This window comes from Neopsephotus bourkii, unplaced genomic scaffold (assembly GCF_033783945.1).
Source record: "Neopsephotus bourkii isolate Nb327-2 ecotype Australia unplaced genomic scaffold, CSIRO-AGI_Nbou_v1 NB_923, whole genome shotgun sequence".
In the NCBI taxonomy this organism is placed as follows: domain Eukaryota; kingdom Metazoa; phylum Chordata; class Aves; order Psittaciformes; family Psittacidae; genus Neopsephotus; species Neopsephotus bourkii.
Genome location: NW_026901417.1, coordinates 223,224 through 242,715, shown reverse-complemented (window position 1 = coordinate 242,715; position 19,492 = coordinate 223,224). Strand labels below are relative to the sequence as shown.

Here is a 19,492-nt window from a genome sequence, read left to right as displayed (position 1 = left end):
CTCTCTTGTCACAGTGGAGCAGCATGAAGGATATTCCTGTTTATAGGAGATAAAGTGAAATTATTCTCTCTCAGTGTTTTACAGAACCACATTTCCCAGAAAATGCAACTGGAATGGAAAGAATCAGAGATTCCAGGAGGAACTAAAAAGGGCATGGAACTTCACTACTGCATGTTAGTGCTTAGTTTATACTCCCAATCCACTTACTACAACCTTCTCCATTGCCTTTTTACTCCAGCAATAGGATGAATCTTAACTCTGAATGAACAGCAATAAGGAAGCAGAGGAGGAAGTCACATCAAGGCTCACATCAGCTGTATTCACATGCCAAGTGTATCCCTACTGAAAAAGCCAGCAGTGACAGAATAAACTGTTCAAAATAGGAAAAGTTTAATGCCTTGAGATTTTTTTAAAGTTCAGAGTTCACACTGCAATCCACTTCCATTAACAGCTTAGGTGGACAGTGTGTTACTGAAGGACCACAACAAACTGCAACTGTATTCTGAAAAGTAACACTGACTTTTGATAGCACAGAGACAGGCTAGATGAGTGAACTAAGTATTCCTGGTTAAATCCTTGCCTCCTGCAGGTATGGGCATTGACAGAAGCAGAAGGTGCTTTGGTGTTGCCACTAAAATAACCTACAGTGAAATCCTGCTGTCGGTGGGGTTCAGAACGGCACCTTCCACATGCACTGCCTGCACTCACACTGTCTCACAAAGTCTTGCTCAACCAACAGCAGAAATGGTCATGGTCTCAGGCAGCTGGAGACCAGCTCTGCAGAGTGACAGCTAACACACATGGCTTATGTTGGTAACTTGGTGGTGAGAAAAGACAGGGTGGGAAGATGCCAAGCTGGGTTCATACAGAACAAGGTTAAGAAAGGGCCATGCGGAGTGAGAATCTAGTATGAGAGGAACTTCCCCGCTCCCTGCTCCTCCAAGCCCTGACCCTCCATACAGGGCCTCTCTCCCCTATGCTGCTGGGGATTACTTGACTCCTGACAGCTGGCCCAGCCACAATCCTCCCATTGAGGGCAGGCAGCTGGGCTCCCTCCTCAGCTTAACCCACTCCCTGCCAGCTCGCCCTTCCCAAAGGATGGTGTCAGCTTTCCCAGCACAGGCAGAGAGATGCTTGCAAGTGTGCTGGAGCCTGCTTCATCCCTTCAGCTGGCCCTGGGCCTGCGGGTAGAGAGAGGTTTCAAAGATACACCAGCATCAGCAGAGCTCTTCCCCCCTCCCCACACAGCTTTTCATACAATTAAGAGAAAACACATGAAAACCCATGATAAGCATCTTCCTGCAGAGCTGTGAGTGCCAAGAGCTGCATGCCACTTCCTGAGCCTCACAAAAATCAGACCAGCAGCAAATGCTGCTGGTGACACACTTGAACTCAAATACACCCACCTCAGAATGGAAATGTATTTATTAAAAAGCAATTAAAATTAGTGATGAGGAAAAGAAATCAAAAAGCATTTATAAATGGACATGTTCACAGTCAGAACTGTCGGGTCAGAAGCGAGGTTTTGTTCTGCAACTTCTGATACTCCTCTTAAATATATGAGCAGAAAAAAAAGCTACATAGGTGAAAAATATATGTCAGACAGCAAAAAGAGAAGAAACGACTGGCACTAAAAATGATGTAGTCTTAGTATTAGAGCAGTCTTATCTTGTAGCTAAACACTGTGTGTCACATACTGGGAAAAAAAATAACTCACACAAATGAATGGGGATCTCCATATTATGCCAGTTAACCACATACCTGTATGTTCTGAACAACATCTTTGAACGGAGAGGACCTCTGCATACATGTGTTCACCATGTCCATTGCCCTGTCAAAGTTCTTTACATATTCTCCATACATCTTCAGAAAAGGAGCAAGTTTCTGTAGGATATCTCCAAGCCGTGGGTTGACGTTCCTATGGGAAAGAGACAGGTAAAGCACTGAAATCTCTGGAAATCAGTACTATCTTCTGAGAAAAACCACAACTGCAAGACTTTCACAGTTGTCTCCCACATGCACAAGCACTTACACACATATGCAATGAAGATATTTTGAGCTAATTTTAAAGTAGTCTACGCCATATCCTAGATGAAACATCCAACATTAATCTAGACATACAGATGTTCTGCCCCAGTGTCACTCTTGTAAGTGAGGATCAAATTCAAACTGACCGCACATTGTTAAAGAGACTTTTATAGATGTCTGCTCTCCAGTGCAAAATCCTGCAGGAAACTTCTACTTTGTTAAAATCATCTGTTCCACCTCAACCAAACATCGGAAGAGGTTTTAATACAGAGATCACTCGGTGCAGCTGGGTAGTCCCAGAGGCATCTGTCTTCTCCAAATTCACAGCTGGGCAGAGCGACAGCCATTTCTCCCCCAGCTTTCTTCTCCTGCTGAACTCTTCAGCTACTGAACAAGCTTCTGCCCTCTCTGACTTCCAGACTCTAGTTTCCCTCCCTTTATTGCAGCTGTACTTGTAAGTGCCAAGTCAGGTCCAAACGTGCTGATACTCACTAATCCCTTCTGGTCACTGATGAACTGTATGAAGACTGGCCTCAGCCAAGAGAGATGTGAACTCTGATCTTGTCTTCATCAGTCAGGGTACTTGGAAAGGGGCAGCACTATCTGAAACTTCCACTGCAGGTCACTATGCAGTCAACGTGTCATCTCAAATCAAGTTTCCTATGTCTGCCTTACAATTAACATTTCTACCTATTGCTGTGTTTCTGCCTTATCTACAACTTTATGCAGTTGACAAATTTGAGTTGGTATTTGGCCTTTACTACTCAGTGAAAAACAAAAACAAGCGCCAAGTTAAAAAACCAAAAAACCCAAGAAAAACTTCAAACCCCAACAAACAACACCCCCCCAAAAAAACACAAAGAAACAAAACCAAAGCCAACCCAAAAACCAGAACTACACCTGTTCTCTTGAAGAAAGCAGGTGTAATCAATAGTATTTATTATCTCCTAGAACAAAAGGCCAACAAATTCTGCGGTAAAAACTTACACAAAGCTGTGGTGCTCAACAACATAAGTGGTTGTGTAACGACATAAGCAGATTTATAGATACGAAGTCATCCAACTCATCTGCCCAGATTTTCCACTGGTTGACTGCTACAATACTAATTTTAACATTAAATTTTATATAACCACAACAAAACTCAAAAAAACCCCACAAAGTGGTTGTTTCTGGTGACACCTCCAAAATGGCATGTGAAGCCTGGGCTGTGACATGACGATGGATTTTCCTGCATTGAGAACTGAGGCTCTTTAACACCTCAGAGTGGGGCTGAAATACTTTAGCTAGGGAGCCAAAACAAGCAATTTCCTTCCTTCACAATAGTGCAATTTCATAGTACTGCACTAACAGGAGAGTGGCAGTACAGTGAGAAAAACAGCTCTGGCAATACTGAAAAAATTCTCACAATGCACTCCAGACTTTGAGGGCTCAAGTCTATTCCAGAAGTAAGAAATGCTCAGGGGACTCCAGACTAATGTATAGAATAACAAGGGAGCTGCTGCATCAAACAATTAAAAATCTGGAATGAGACGAGGCCTTACGGTTCCTCTGGCTTCTTGAAAATGCATTTTTAAAACAATTGTAATGACAGTTACCCACCATTCTTGTGTAATTCTTGTTTTGAGCTCAGGAAGAAGAAATTGTCCATGGAAACAGTAGATGGAAGAAATATTTGAAAAGATGCCCGTGATCACTTCAGATGAAATACCTGCTTCTGACAACTTAGTGCAAAAAACCTGTGTAAAACAAGACAGCACCAACATATTTACAAAAACCATCCCTGGACACGCTGGCTTTAGATTGCAGTATTACAAAACTGACTGCCTTAGAAGAGAGCTACAACTTCAGACTTCTGGTAGTCATTCCTTGGGGTCTTTCAGGAGGTTCAGAAAACGTAAGCCCACTGCCAAGCAGGGGTAGATTTGTGACTCTAGGCCATAGTGATATGGGTAAATCAAAAAGATTGGAGCTCTTAATAAGATTGGACATCTTGTACTTAGGAGTGCCAGTTGCAAAGAACAAGCAGTCCCTGAAGAGCACTTACTCCTATTTCTGTGAAGCAAAATAAACTATGTGATTATTTTGCTCCTCTGTGTACTGAACAACAGGGAAAGACACCCATGATTTCTAAGGTCCTGAAACAGTCTGTGATTATCCAAAGCAAACATTGCAAAGTCTTCCACAGAGTCCTAGAGTCAGAGGGTAGAGGGCTCTGCAAGTTACAGCTTCTAACAAGATTTCTAACAAGGTGGCAGTTTTCTTCCTGCCCTGGTTTTATCAAGCCCTCTGTTAGCAATGTGACTCACACCCATTTTTACTCCTTTCTTGCACATTCAGATTTGTTTTTTTTTTTTAATTTGAGCTAATTATAGAAATGTCTGAACCCCGCAGACTTGCCTTGGTGTTTATGTGGAAGAAAGTTCAGGCTCATCACATCAGCTTTACCTTATTATCCCCATGTGTAAACACGATGGACAACAATTATGAAACACAGTGGGTAAAAAGAACCCCTAATTTCTGTGAGCCCAGGACTTACCCATGTAGCCTGATTTTAGTAAAACTCAAACCTCTTGCACATTACAGAGCAATCACTGATTTAATAATTTCGCAGTGCCTCCAGTGCCCTGTGATTTCCTCTTCACACACAACCCAGGGAATAACCAAATGTTGATGGTATCTGTATACCACTGGGCTGCTGCTTTCCCATTTTTCTTTCCAACATCCTAATCCTTGGGTTCCAGCTCTGGGATCCCTCTTGCCAAAAGCTCACCTCTGGGACCCAAGACATGCAGCCTGGCAAGCAATCTCCATCTCCCACCTCTAAATGGGGGTTTCACACTATTGGGCTATAGGTTAGGGGATGAACAGGAGACATCCTTGCTGCTCACAGAAAAGAGAGTTTATTCAAAATCAAATTACCTGGTCCAACAGATGGAGTCTTTTAACATATGCTTCTTCCGTATGGAGCAGTTCATTTGCGATATTGAATAGCTTTTGGGGCTCTGTACACTGAAAGAAAAAGTTACAAATAACACAATCTATCCGCACCTCCAAACCTAAGTTTCATCACCTATTCTCTTTTCCGTTTTCTCAATGGCCAGATTCCCTGCCAGCAGAGACACCTGAAGTGAAGGATGGTAACACATTTCAGTCTGCTCCGCACCCCTCATGAAAGGATCAGTTTGCTCCAGAGACACTTTGAAAGCTATTTCCTGAAAGAGCAATTAGTAATGCAGTCAATGGCTGGTCAGCGTATCACTTGAGTTCATTATGATTTTCTGTAAGGAACCAGAAGCATCCTCTAAATCTGAAAATAAGTCTGTATTTGGCAACTAAGGCAGGAGAATATAAATCAACTGTTCTCCTTTTTGGATTCAGGTCCTGTGACTAAAAAGAAAACTCAAAACCAGACCAGTTTGGGCACAGGTCTCTCTCCCTGGCCAGCACAGAATTATTCTCCCTTGGTGTATTTCTGAGATTTTTGCACAGCTTTGAAGACCAGCCAATTCCCTGGAAAGAATTTTCAGGAACAGAACCTGAGTCACTCAGCAAAGTCTTTCATGAAACTCCTTTAAAAAAATTAATGAGAAAGGATTAATTAAAAAACCTGAACGCAGTTATAAAGCACTGACTTTATTCACAATTTAGCCAAAAGCTACACAGACTCCTCGCTCTCCAAGTACTTAAAATACTCAAATTATTAGGACACAGGCTTTAGCTTTCTGACACACTCCAGATAGCTTTTTAAGGGTCCAGGTTTTCAATGCCATGCTTATGTATTACCAAACCAGTCAGAACTAAGGGTTGGCTGTTCTGTGGTCAGGAATACAAACATCTCAAAGGGGCAGCAAGGATGATCAAAGTAGGGGAATTTTACTGGGCTGGATCCACAAAAAAAAAAGGACAACTGCTATGAAGGTAAGAGAGATGTATAAATGATCAATGGAACAGTGAGCAACAACTGGGTGCAATTATTCACTATTTATTCCACAGGAAAACTAAAGGGCATAAAAAAAAAAAAATTACCAAGGTGCTGCTTAAAGACCAAGAGCCACTTCCTCAAGCAGAATGCCACTGCAGACAAGCAGGTTCACAAAAGGACTGAACAAATCCATGGAGCAGAAGTCCACCTGAAGTCTGTTAAAAAAACAGGGCTGTCTCCAGTTCAGGAAGCACCTGGGCCTCTCACCAGGAGCAGAGCTTTCCATCCCAAATGCCCATCTCCATATGCTTGCCAGCACTTGTGTCAGGCACTTCTAGACACAGCCCTGAGAGCCACCACCAGATTGTCAGAAAAGGTCAACTGAATGCTCTCTTTGAGTTTCTTCAACAACACCTTCCTGTGTTTCCAAACACAGCTGACAAGAAAATACTAAAGTAACACCCCCACCCCCTCGCCTCCCTTTAGGCAAACTGCAGTACAACTGGAAAGATATCCAGCACTCTTCAAAGGTAGCCAAGAATTCCAACAAAGCAGACCCATGGTTACCCTACATGAAATGAGACACCACTTTGCATGAACTACCCACAGTTCCATGATGTAAGTATTAATTGTAGAAGGTGAACAGCTTTTCTGGGTTTAAAAGCACATTGGTCTTCTTTTAAAACAATCCCTCCCTTCCTAGGCATAAACCTGGAGATGGGCAACCATGCCAGGAATAAAGCTTTGGCACATACTCTGCTTTACCCCGCTACTCAAATTATTTTAAGCAATTCAAATACTGTCTTAAGATATTCTAACAATGCACAGAACATCCTGCTCCATTCATATATATTAATATTTAGGAGAAAGGAAAAAAAAACAAACCAAAACCCCAACATTACAGCTTAGAATGGAACGCATTGCTGGCCATTCAAATTCAGGGCACAGAAAAGAGCCTGAATGAGACACTGATGGAACAGGCCAGCACGCCAGCCGCCAACAGCATCTTTTGAGCCTTTTCAATTCAGAATCCGAAAAACCATTTCCAAGCAAGCATATTTGTTCTCAGAAGTAAACCTGTACACAGCGCAGCCACTTCCTAGCCTCTGGAGCTTCACTATCTGCAATTAAGTTTGTATTTCCAAAAAATCTTGCTGACATCTGCTTAAATACTAAGTAGCAGCTAAACAGACTCAGCTTGAGCTCAGTTCTAAAGAGCTCTTATCTGCAGTTGCTGTCTTTGCTAAGGGCAGCAAGGCATTTCTCAGCCTAATTTGCAACATATTTGCTTTTCAATGGACAAAACATTTTAAATGAAACAGCAGATAAAGGAAGGTGATGCAGTCCCATTCTTCGTCACTTTGTGCCACGGCAGAACTGCTTCAACAAAGCCCGAGCCACAGTTCAGTTCACGATGAACGTGGTATTTCACGGTCTGTGTTTCTAAATGAAAAGTAAAACAAATTTGCAGACTCAAACGTAATTATATCCTGCTCTGCCCAGTGCATCTGCTGACTGAGCTCTCATCACAGCCACGGCATGTTCTGACTGTCCTCCACAGTTGCACATGTCAACCAGACCTCTACTGCAGAGCCTTGTCAAAATTGTTTCGCTGCTGAATTTGGAGGAAAGATGAGAAAAGGGAAGCAGGAGGTGTTGACATGGATATGACCCAAGCTTCAGTGTGCGCTTGAGCCCAGAACCCCCCTGTGTGCGGGGCTGCACCCCCAGAGCGTGAGCAGCAGCTCAGGGAGGGGATCCTGCCCCTCTGCTGTGCTCTGGGGAGACCCCCCCTGCAGCCCTGATCCAGCTCTGGTGCAGCAGCACAAGAGGGACCTGGAGCTGCTGGAGCGAGGCCAGAGGAGGCCATGGAGATGCTGCGAGGGCTGAAGCAGCTCTGCTCTGGAGCCAGGCTGAGAGAGCTGGGCTGGGTCAGCCTGGAGAAGAGAAGGCTCCTGAAGGGGAGACCTTACTGTGTCCTTTCAGTACTTAAAAGGGGCCTATAAGGAAGATGGGCTCATTGTAACAGGACAAGGGGTGATGGTTTTCAACTAAAACTGGGGAGATTCAGGCTGGACGTGAGGAAAAAATTGTTTACAATGAGGGTGGTAAAATCCTGGCACAGGTTGCTCAGAGAGGTGGTGGATGCCCCATCCCTGGACATATTCAAGGCCACGCTGGATGTGGTTCTGGGCAACGTGCTCTAGTGGAAGATGTCCCTGCCCATGGCAGGGGGCTGGACTGGATGAGCTTTGAGGGTCCCTTTCAACCCACACTGTTCTATGATCCTATTCTATGACTTCACACCACAGAAAGCTCACTCCAGTGCTCAAAGCAACATGATGCTCTTTCACTTCTTTGTGGAAGGTTCAAAAGCTCATTTCCAGCTGTTCCTGTCCAAAAGATATTTTAAAGAAAACGGACCTTGTTTCAAAGGTCAGATACACACCAATGGTGGGAATGTATCTCCACCTCAAATACCCCAGTCGCAGACACAGATTAGGCCATGCCACATGCTGAGTTGACTTGTGTAGTCAAGTGCATCACTGCTTCCTGCAATCCTACTCACCTACCGGAGTGACCCCCCTGAGCACACCCAGGCCACAGAGCACTAGATGCAGAGACTGACCCATCTGTCCCGAAAGCAAACTGGAAATGAACGTTTAAAGTAAAAAACAAAGGTTTGATAGGAGAAAACTTGAACAATACCCTGCAACAACCACTGTTCATACAACTGGTTGTGCACAATCACATTCAGTATTTAGTTTTAGTTAGCACCTCTGTCACAAAGGCCTTCCAAAGAATCCTGCAGGAAAGCTGCTGGGATACAGCTCAGGCTAAAATCACATACAGTTATGCTTCAAAACCCCACCAACCACACCTACAGAGAACACAGAAAGTCCAAGAAAGATGACAGACAACTTCCTACTTGAAAATGCTGACAACAATACAGAAAAGTCGTCCTGTGCTTGGTGATCATCTTTTGCATTGAGATCTCATTTTCCTTAGGATATTTTAAGAAGATGATGAGAACATATCTGATTTTTCTTACCCAGCATTATGACTGGTTAAAACATTGACGTACACAATTTTTTCTCAGCATGGAGATAATCCCACCCAAAGGTCTTACTTGCAGGACTGGAGGCCAACTTTTCCAGCACAAACAGGAGTCGAAGTCCAGCCACATCCAGGCAGAATGCAAGCATGTGTCAGGGACTGTGTAAGCCCCACACGGGACTTCATTACTATTATTTTACATAGCAGGAAGCAGGACAGATGGGGGAAGGCATTTTTTCATAATTACTAATAAGCACATATTATTCTTAGTGCAAAATATCTAAATAAAAAGATCTGAAGAAGTGTTAGCCATCTCCAGAGCATTACTCTGTTGCTCCCAGGCAGTCAGCAGAAGCCTTGGGTATATGACTATAGGGCATGACAGCCCCTCAGTCTCACTTTCATGCCTGTTTTTTTGTTCTTGTAACCACCAAGGTTAACATGCCCCAGTTTCTGGAGCTCCTGACATTTTCTGAGACATCATCAAAACTAATAAGCTCCCTTTGTTAGTTTTTGTTTTGACAACAGATAACTGGGAAGCTCAGTAAGTCACTCCTGAGCTTTTAAACCATATTCCAATAATTTAGAATTATTAGCTAATAGTGAGACCAGTTAAACTGTGCTGCAGACTCCCAAAGGAAGCCACATCACACTGCAAAGTTAAATAAAACGAGTTCTGCATCAGGCAGCATTGCCTCTCCAGCTGCAGGATGTGTGAAAGTTTGGGTGGCGGATGGAGAGAGACCTGAAGCAGAAAATTAGTGAAGAGAGAAGCAAATCTCGTTTTTTCTCTTACTTATGTTTATTCATGAGCTTCCCTAAGCTTGACATACTAGGAGTTACTGAGACATCACTAGATCATTCTGCAGCTGTACTTCTTATACATCTTCCTCCAACTATAACAAAGCTTTCTGGAAACCTGCAGATGTAAGGAGCCCTTGGTTACCCCTGTTGTGCAGTTGCAGAGCCTGGTACTAGGGATAGCACAGGGGACACAGGAAAAAGATGCTGGCTCTTGATACAAAGCTTTCTAGGGGAAGCTGAGGTCTCCCCAGCCCTCAAGCCAGCAGCTGGTGCTGACTGCACTCTTTCTTAAGGCAGGACAGGTACCTTGTTTTCTGGAAAATTCCCAGTTTTGTCAAGGGCTATGTGAACTGCAGCCTAAGAATAACCACAGAACAAGTCAACTTTGAATCACAGTGGCTCTCCTTGCTGGAAGCTATGGCCTTTTACCTTAAGCCTTGGTCCATAGTGCCCCAAATCTGCAGCAGAATTGAAGGCAAGAGCAGGAGGATGATGTGCACATGGGCATTGACTTCACATGCTGCATCCTCAAAAGAGAGCACAACCCTTACACTGCAGAAGAGGCAGCAGGTCTCTAAGCCTTCCCCTTCCACTTGGCTGCAAACCCAAGCTAACAGCATCAAAACTGCCTCTTGGAAGGTGAAATCAACTCCAAATACAAGGGCTAACTTGAGGCACATCATCTAAAAGCACTTTAGGAAGGAAAGAAACACAAGAAAACAAAACAGAAAGATCATCCTCTAGAGATACCTCTTTTATAAATTCACCAAGCATCCTGCAGAGAATTATGACCTCATAACTCTGTGTTTTTATCAGCATTATTTCATACTATACGGATACTTAACCCAAGGAACAAGACTTAAAGAACAGCCATCAAAACTGATGTATCACAAGACACTGGCATTTGTCAGCAAGTCACTCCTTAAACACATGGCAAAGTCTTCTGCTTAGCTTGCCACAGCTGGTTTGATACTGCATTCCTAGTCCAAACAGTAAATTTAATTACCAGGTTAAAGATATTTTTTGTTTAATTCAATGCTTTATTTTCTTGCAGTCATGTTACCACTAAAAACCAATCTTTTAAATAAGATTTCAGTTGCACACATGCACATATATTATGAATATAAAATAATTACGGTATCTCACAGTATGTATGTATAAACACACATATGAGGAAAACTAACAGCAATAGGCAAGAAGCCTTGCACTATGATGGTGATGCTGCCCACCTGAAGATGTAAAGAAGCTTTCACTGCAGACTACTGAAGAGACAGAGGGTGTCAATGGCTGTGTTAGATGTTGTGTTGATAGATCATAGAATCACAGAGTGGTTTGGGATGGAAGTTAAAAGTTCCTCCAGCTCCGATCCCTGCCATGAGCAGGGACACCTTCCACTAGAGCAGCTTGCTCCAAGCCCCTGTGTCCAACCTGGCTTTGAGCACTGCCAGGGATGGGGCAGCCACAGCTTCTCTGGGCACCCTGTGTCAGCGCCTCAGCACCCTCATGTATCCACTACTCCCATAATTTTACAAGTGCAGATGTGGATAATACAAGATACTGTATTAGCAATAAATGCTAAGAGCAAGACATTAATTGGAGTCTTCATCTCTAAGATGCTTCCTGCAGATGCCCACTTTAAACTCCTGCACACAAGATTAAAGACAGAGGTCTCCTTTAGCAGTACAGACCCTGCAGTCCTACTGGATCCCCTAACTCGATGCCATGGATGTACTCCTGTGCAAGTCCAAGGCAACCTGCAGCACAGCCTTCCATGCCCAGGTAGTCCCATCCAGCACAGGCAGTCCCTGGCAAGGGCATGCTCCCTGGCTTTCATGGAGGTGGGACAGGCTGAGGGGTACATCCCCCTGAATTTGCACCAGCTGCCAGGAACTGCAGACTCAGAGAGAGGCAAACGAGATAGCATCCTCCCCATCTACCACATACACGCATGCAACTTTCATCACGTCACTGCCTGATTTGACCCAGCAGCTACTGCATGAGTTTCAACTGCCACGTTTCCAAGGGAACAAGCTCTTGACAGACACAAATCGGGATATACTTGATGATTTCAACAGAGCTACTCAATTGGCCCAAACTTAGGTGTGAATGCTGCAGTGAATTAGTTGCTGGTGCTCACCATATACTTTGAAGAACAAAAATCCATTATACTAACTTTACTGTCATGATGGCTGAGAGGGAAAAAAAGGAAAACATGCAAACATCTCCAAACACAAACTAAAAACCCCGCCAAAAAAAAAAAAAGTGGAATATTTTGCAGACATTTTGCTCAAAGCATCTTCTGTTTTCTTTTTCAGAAAACACCTAACCCATCCTATCATCACTATTTCTAAAAATAACTGTCTTGATAAACAGATAATGAAAGGAATCCGTCATTAATCTTAGGCAGATGAAGCAAATGCACAACAGCCTGGACTACATTAGACTAGACTCAAAGAAAATCTCTTCTAGCTACAGTTTCCTGAAGAGTAATTTGATATATCCACCCTCAGAACAACTTCTTTGAACTCAAAAAGTAATCACACCAATAGAAGTACAGTCTTTGTTTAAAAAAGAAATCACTGTTGGAAGAGATTCCATCATGTACATCCTTGTAGGATGCAAGGCTAGGACCCTGCAAGATGCACTATCCAATTTGCCCTCTGCAGATCATGAAGCCCCATTGAAAACATGACCTAGCAGCTAGAAGCTGCTAGACATAGAATAAGACACAGAAAAGCTCACCTAAAAATCACTGACATTTTAACACCTTACCTCTGGCTGTGATGTATTCTTTTATATGAAACCTTTTAAATCAAGACTAGGAACCTTTCTAAATGGTACTATCTAGGTCAAGAGCAAGCTACGGCCTGCATCAAGCAGGAAATTTTGATGACTGCTACGATCCTTTGACGTAAACCCCAAACAACGTTATGAAAGTGATGCAAGAGATCACTTTACAGCAACGAACCAAATTACCTTACCTTGTTTATATCCAAATACTCTAACTTTGGCACTTCTACCGTCTCTTGCTCCTCACTGCTTCCTTCATCAATGTCACTGTCCTCCTCCTGTGTGGAGTCTCTCTTTTGCTCCGCAGAGGAAGGTTTGGTGCCCTTTGTGTCAGATTCCATCTCCCCTGGGTTCCCAGCCATGCTAGACTTTTTCTGCTCTGGACCTTCTTCACTGGGGAAGGTTTCCCCTGCCACACTACATGACGGACTGTCAATGCCACTGTCTCTGTTGGGAATTTTACCATTACCATTCAATTCTGCAGTTGAGTCTTTATTGCCAAGCTCTGCAGAGGGCTCTTTGCTCAGAGTCACAGCAGTACAGTCTTCGCAGCTTTTGTTATCACCTATGCTTAGCTCTTTAATTTTCATGATGTCTGTGTTGGACCGATCTGCACTGCATGGGACATCTGGCTCGTTTTCATCTGGTTCACTTTTCTCATTTGAAGAACTGCTAGAAGCCATCATGTCATAGTCACAGGAGCTCGGCTGTTTGGGTGAGTCCAGGCCAGGGTCCATCTTAAGAGCTAAATTGAGCTGGTTTCTTTGAAGAATATGTACAGGTTGCCTGCAGGCAAAGAGAAAGCACCACAGCCATTCATAATAACATCCAGAGGTTTCAAGAGTGCCCCAGAAGAGGGAGAGGCTGATTATTATTTGATTCAAGTTGTATTTCTTGCACCCCCGTGACAATCCTAGGAGTCAAGTGTGTGCACATTGCCATAATGATATTCACCCAACAATTCCCAGTACAAATACACCACCCCCAGCTGTGAGTTTTACTGAAATGGTACCACTAGAACCCTGGGCCTTCAATACTCCCAACACTGCCCTGAAGAACAGCCTGCTTTGATTTAGTCTTTGGAGAGTTTTCATGTATTTGTAAACAAGCTGGGTTTACAGCAAAATACATATATTTTACCATTTAATGCCCCTTATATATAGAGTTTCAGAGGAAACCCTGTTCTACAGGATGTTGCTCCACAATACATTGTGTTTTAACTCTCCCCTGCCTCAAAGAAGCAAGCTAACAACAGGTCTGATCTTTACTGAGTCTTAGGCAGAAAACTCAATTACTTTATGTCACAGTGATCAAGTTCCTACGATCAAAACCCAATCCTGACATCAAAGCAACGGACTGAAAGCAGACTCTTGGCCTCTTGTTTCTCTTAGAACACTTACCAAACTCAGCAGGTCTTCAGCTCCTTAAGAACAACTATGTGTTACAAACTGAAAGTTGCTGTAATATATGCTTTTATAAAAACAAACAAATAAACAAAAGCAACTCATTGTGTAGTCAGTCAAGTTTTGTGCTTCCAGTAGAAAACATCTTGAGAGGAGTTTCTACATGATAATTACAATTAATATTTTCTATGATGAGGTTCCAAGTTAAAAACGGAAAAAAGGGAGATTAGAGCAGATCTCCAAAGACATATTTACCTAATACTTTCAAATCTCTCAATGAGCGTGTTGACTCCTGCCGATATGGGTATTTCTTCTTCTCCAGGTGCTACGCTCCTTGATGACTTGGGATCAGCTGGCAAAGGCCGAGAAGGTGCAGGAGGAATTCTTTCCTGCCCAGGTTTGAGATGGACAGGCTTAGGAGGTACTAATAAAAGACAGAGGAAAAAGTGGGAGGATAAATCTCCATCTTCTTCATCTTAAACTGGGAACAAAATCTAAGCACTCAGTATAGATCGAGGCTATCCGTTCCTTCCCCATGCTTTATAAATGGCACAGGTGCAGTCCTGAAGTATTTCTTAGGCCAAAGCAAGCTGCCGTACACTAAAGAGAAACGACAGTCTTCTATTTTGTGTTTCTCCTGTTGTATCCTGATAACAACGCAGCAGCTCACAGAACTTCACCGCTTCCTTGTTATGAAACAGGATGCACAGCTCACCCTTCGGTTTTGCAAATGTGCTCACCATCGAAATCCCCTCCCAGACTTTTCAGAACTCAGGCACTCTGTTGAACCTCTTATACTGGAAAACAATAACCAAAACCAACCCAACCCAAACCAAACCACCAAAACCCATCCCACCATGGATTTCAGTGCCTTGTGTTTGCTTGGTCACAAGCACCACAGGCAGAACATAGCAGTTTTTCTTCCTTTCATTCTCCCTCCCCCATCGTCTGTGGTGCTATCTTCACTTCCTCTTTTGGTTCTACATTCAGTTCTGTATGAAATAAATAAAGCACAGGTTGTATGAGCGTACACATTCTGTTGAAGGATTCAGCAGGAGGTGAGGGTACAACATTTAATGCAGCATTTAAAAAAAATGTCATTTTAAAACATTTATTCAGACCTTGCATTGCTTGTAGCGTACATGGGTTTGAAAATACGCAAGCAGTAACCCCTAGCAACAGGTTCACGTGCTGCTGTAGCTTCACGCAGTGAAAGCAGCCTCACATGGGCAGACCTGACATCACAAGGTAGGAAAACCAACTGCATGACTACTCCCAAAGCACATGCTACATGGGCAGGTAAAGCCAAGGATCCTCTCCAGTCCAGAACATCCACAGTTAATATATTGAAGGAGGAAACTCTAAATATGTGTTTTGTTTCAAGAACAATTTATTTCAGGCATTTCCAATTTTTAAATGGTCCAGATGGCACAACAGCATAATGTGATTAACATTGTAATGGAGTTTTAATTAGCAACTGCTCTGAATATAATTTCAGAGTTACTTTCTGTAAGAGGATAAATGGAGGCATATGCACCCAAAAAGCCAACTGCTGTTGTCGCTACCCTGCAGAAGGCTCTGCATCTGTTCTGAGCTCCGGCACCAGCCCAGATGTCTTCCCTGCTCCAGTGGATCAGGAGCTGCCATGGATGGTCATTGTCTGAGGTCCGTGATAAAGGACTGCTCAAAGAGTGTTTGAGCTCCAAGTAAAGGTCTGCTTTAAACTACCTACATTACTGAATTTATTTCAGTACCAAATGAGACACTTGCTATAAAAAGGACTTATTAACCCCGTCTCCAAAACCAGCCAGAATTCCTGTCTTAAAAGTAAAGGTGTTAATAGTTCAACTTTGAAACCACCACCACAAAACCTTATACAGGAATAACAGGTGAGCAGGAAAAGGAAATGATCTTGTGTATGAATGGGGTGGTGGAGCCCTATGCTTGAGTCACTGGGTTTTCACTCACACACTGCATGAGCAGTGACAGCCCAGCCACATTTCCTTGTAAAAATAAAACCAAACCTAAAAAAAGTATCCATGCAGCCATCTGGCTCATCTAGCCAGCAAAAGCAAGCTCTAGGCTCTTTACAGAAGGGACATAACAGCAGCAGGCAGATAGGACAGAACCTGCCCCACATCTCCTGTCATGCCCTTCATAGTTTCAGATCGGTCCACAACACCCGGAAGTTCACTGCCAAAGCATTTACACTAATGGCAATGGGTGTCACTGCTGTCCAGGAAAACATTTTATGTCTTTCCTGCTAGCGGACTCCACCTGAGTCACCCAAGACAGCACACTGCACACTGGACAAAAAGTAAGGAGGAAAACACTTCTGTTAGCTCTGAATTTTTATTTAATGAAATAATTTTGAGCACTGAGGCAAAGCCTACCAAGCATGACTTATGAAGCAAAATTCTACCACACAAGATGTCTACTGCAGAGCTGGCACAAAAAGCCTACATTCAGAATTTACACATCTCAACACACACTTTTAAACTCAAAACCATTTTAGACTGCTACAAAAGAGTGAATGAAAGACTTGAACACTAAAAGCAAACCACATTAGATGAGCTCATCAGTACAAAATGAGCAGTCAGCCCTGGAAAAAAAGTAGGTGCTGTTTTTTGGTGGGGATCCAGGACTTACTGTGGGAGCCCAGGGAGCCCTCATGCCCATGCTCTGAAGCCACCTTCCACACATCAGCCCATGTAGGAACCAAAGCTACTATTTTCTTGCTGCAGGTTCCAGCGACAAAGCAGCACAACCTTGGATGTGGCTTCCAGTGCCTGTTCTGCACACAGACAAGTAAACTGGTGGAGAAAGGAAGCAAGCCAGCTGTGTGGAAGAGATATTAGTATTACGTAGCACACTTCAGGTGGTGCCTGAAGGCTAAAGCCATGCACTAGAATGGTATTTCCCCAGTCCTTCTTCATTCCTGGAAACAGTGAAGGCCAGGCTGGATGTATTTCTGAACAACCTGATCTAGTTGAAGATGTCCCTGCCCATGGGAGGGGGCTGGACTAGATGAGCTTTGAAGGTTCCCTCCAACCAAAACCATTCTATGATTTTCTGATAGCAGCCTACAGCTATTTGGAGGAGGCAGAAACCAAGACACAAAATCTCTGTTGCAGAAGAAGCAAGCGAAACAATGAGAAGAAGAGGGACAGAATTAAAAAGAGAAAAAGAGAAGGTTAAATATGTGGGAGAAGTTACAGCCTGGGGCTGTAAAACAGCAGGGAATTAGGCCCCTTTCCTCACTGCCAAACCGGCATCTTGACCTTTGCATTACTTCAGCCCCCCTGGCCATGAATTTCTCTCCCAAGTGCCTCTACAGTAATGCGCATTTATCGATGACTCAATGGTGGCATTCCCATCAGTCAATCCAGTGGTGGTGGGTCTGACTCACTGGGAAAGCTGTGAGGACCTAATAAGGAAAAAATCAAGTGGTGTCTTACTTGCAAATTCACTTGCTTCAGTTATGGTTCCTTGACAAGAAAACGCCTTAAAAACATACATGATAAAGCAGATTATGAAGGGTTATTCCCTCACAAGTGAACACACTCATAAGAAGAATAAGCAGCCCAAAGGGACAACCTTGGGTAGGGGTAGAGAGCTGCTCTACCCAGGTGATGCCAGCACAGAAACAAGCCTTAATGAGGCATTCATATAGCTCTAGGGAGAAAGCCCTGAGAAGAAAGGTTCTTGCATAAAAATACCAAAAAAACCCAGGAGAAAGATCTGTGGCAATCCCAGGCACAGCTACAGGTTCGGCAGAGAAGTGCTTCAGAGCAGCCCTGTGGAGAAGGACTTGGGAGTGTTGGTTGATGAGAAAATGAACATGAGCCGGCTTCAGTGTGTGCTTGAGCCCAGAAGCCAACTGTGTCCTGGGCTGCATCAAAAGAAGCATGGCCAGCAGGTCGAAGGAGGTGATCCTGCCCCTCTACTCTGCTCTCGTGAGACCTCACCTGGAGTACTGTGTGCAGTTCTGGTGTCCTCAATGTAAAAAGGACATGGAGCTGTTGGAACAAGTCCAGAGGAGGCCACGAGGATGATCAGGGGACTGGAACACCTCCCATATGAAGATAGGGTGAGAAAGTTGGGCCTGTTCAGCCTGGAGAAGAGAAGGCTGCGTGGAGAACTCATACAAGCCTTCCAGTATCTGAAGGGGGGCTATAATGATACTGGAGAGGGACCTTTATCAGGGACTGTACTGATAGGACAAGAGAGAATGGGTTTAAACTGAAACAGGAGAAGTTCAGGTTAAATACAAGGAAGAAGTTCTTCACTGTGAGTGTGGTGAGGCACTGGAATAGGTTGCCCAGGGAAGTTGTGAATGCTCCATCCCTGGCAGTGTTCAAGGCCAGGCTGGACAAAGCCTTGGGTGACATGGTCTAGAGTGAGGCGTCATTGCCCATGGCAGGGGGGTTGGAACTGGATGATCTTAAGGTCCTTTCCTCATAGAACCCTAATTATTCTATGATTGTATAATTATATTGCTGCAAGGCGATATACAGGGACACTGAGAAGAAGTAAGGATGGTTTACAGGAAAAATGTCAACTTCCATACAGTTAATTCAATAAAAGCCAACTTTTTTATTATTATTATCATTATTATTTTGACAATTTCATTTTTGCGGAGAGGCATTAAGTGTTTTACATATTCTCATTTCTTTACTGGGTATGTAACTCATACAGTAACAGGAGATCAACAAACTCTACAGGGAAGAAAAGCCTTTTCAAAGTCAATAAAAGTCAACAGAAAAAAAAATGGTACCATCTTCCCTTCCTTGCAAAGCATCATATGTCCTGTCCTCTCCTGTCAGATGTAAGCTAACTGCAGATACTTTTAAAAAGTAGCTTTATTATAAAGAATTGAATTGAAAAAAATAAATTATTACTTAGAGTTGATGACAAAGAAGTGTCTTTCAGGAAGATGGCTGGCACATCCATGACCAAGACTAGTAATGTGGATTTGTCACTTTGGTTAACATGGTTCAGTGTCAGATGCAGTATTGGGTACTACACAACAGTCTCTCATGGGAATTTTCACTAGGACTCCTGTTTCTTCTTCCACTACTTTTGCAGCAGTGACCAAAATATCTTTTCTGTTCTTCTCATGTGACAAAGACCAACTATCACAGACATGCTTCTTATATAAAATCTGGTTTATGAACTCGGAACCTCCTTTGGGATCACTCCCCTTTGTTCCAAACACCTCAAACTATATGCTTTCTGCATCTATAATTCCCTTAAGGCAAGCACCCATTTTATACAGTATTTTAACCAATTCTACAGTGTGGTGGCAGGAGAGGCACTTAACCAACTGACATGACAAAGTAAGATCACATGTCATTTCACTGATGGAGAAACACGACAAAAATTTATCCTCTTTCAAGAAATTTACTGCAGTCTTTTTTTTAGCATTCACAAATTTTAGGGAAGAAAAGCTGGGGGAACAGAAGACCTGCCTGCAGACCAGATAGAT

The 19,492-nt window shown here is 43.3% G+C and overlaps 1 protein-coding gene across 9 annotated transcripts in view; it reads right to left on the bottom strand.

Annotated features, from left to right (window-relative positions):
* FGD3 (FYVE, RhoGEF and PH domain containing 3) overlaps nucleotides 1–19,492 on the bottom strand; it is a 129,619-nt gene that overhangs the window by 37,257 nt on the left and 72,870 nt on the right. For all 9 annotated transcript variants that reach the window (XM_061357778.1, XM_061357777.1, XM_061357783.1 and 6 more), the window contains exons 3-7: nucleotides 14,260–14,428; nucleotides 12,793–13,387; nucleotides 4,948–5,037; nucleotides 3,628–3,764; nucleotides 1,762–1,918 (exon numbers count right to left, since the gene is read on the bottom strand). In XM_061357778.1, the coding sequence (XP_061213762.1) occupies nucleotides 1,762–1,918; nucleotides 3,628–3,764; nucleotides 4,948–5,037; nucleotides 12,793–13,387; nucleotides 14,260–14,428 (1,148 nt within the window). The remainder of the gene's footprint in view (nucleotides 1–1,761; nucleotides 1,919–3,627; nucleotides 3,765–4,947; nucleotides 5,038–12,792; nucleotides 13,388–14,259; nucleotides 14,429–19,492) is intronic.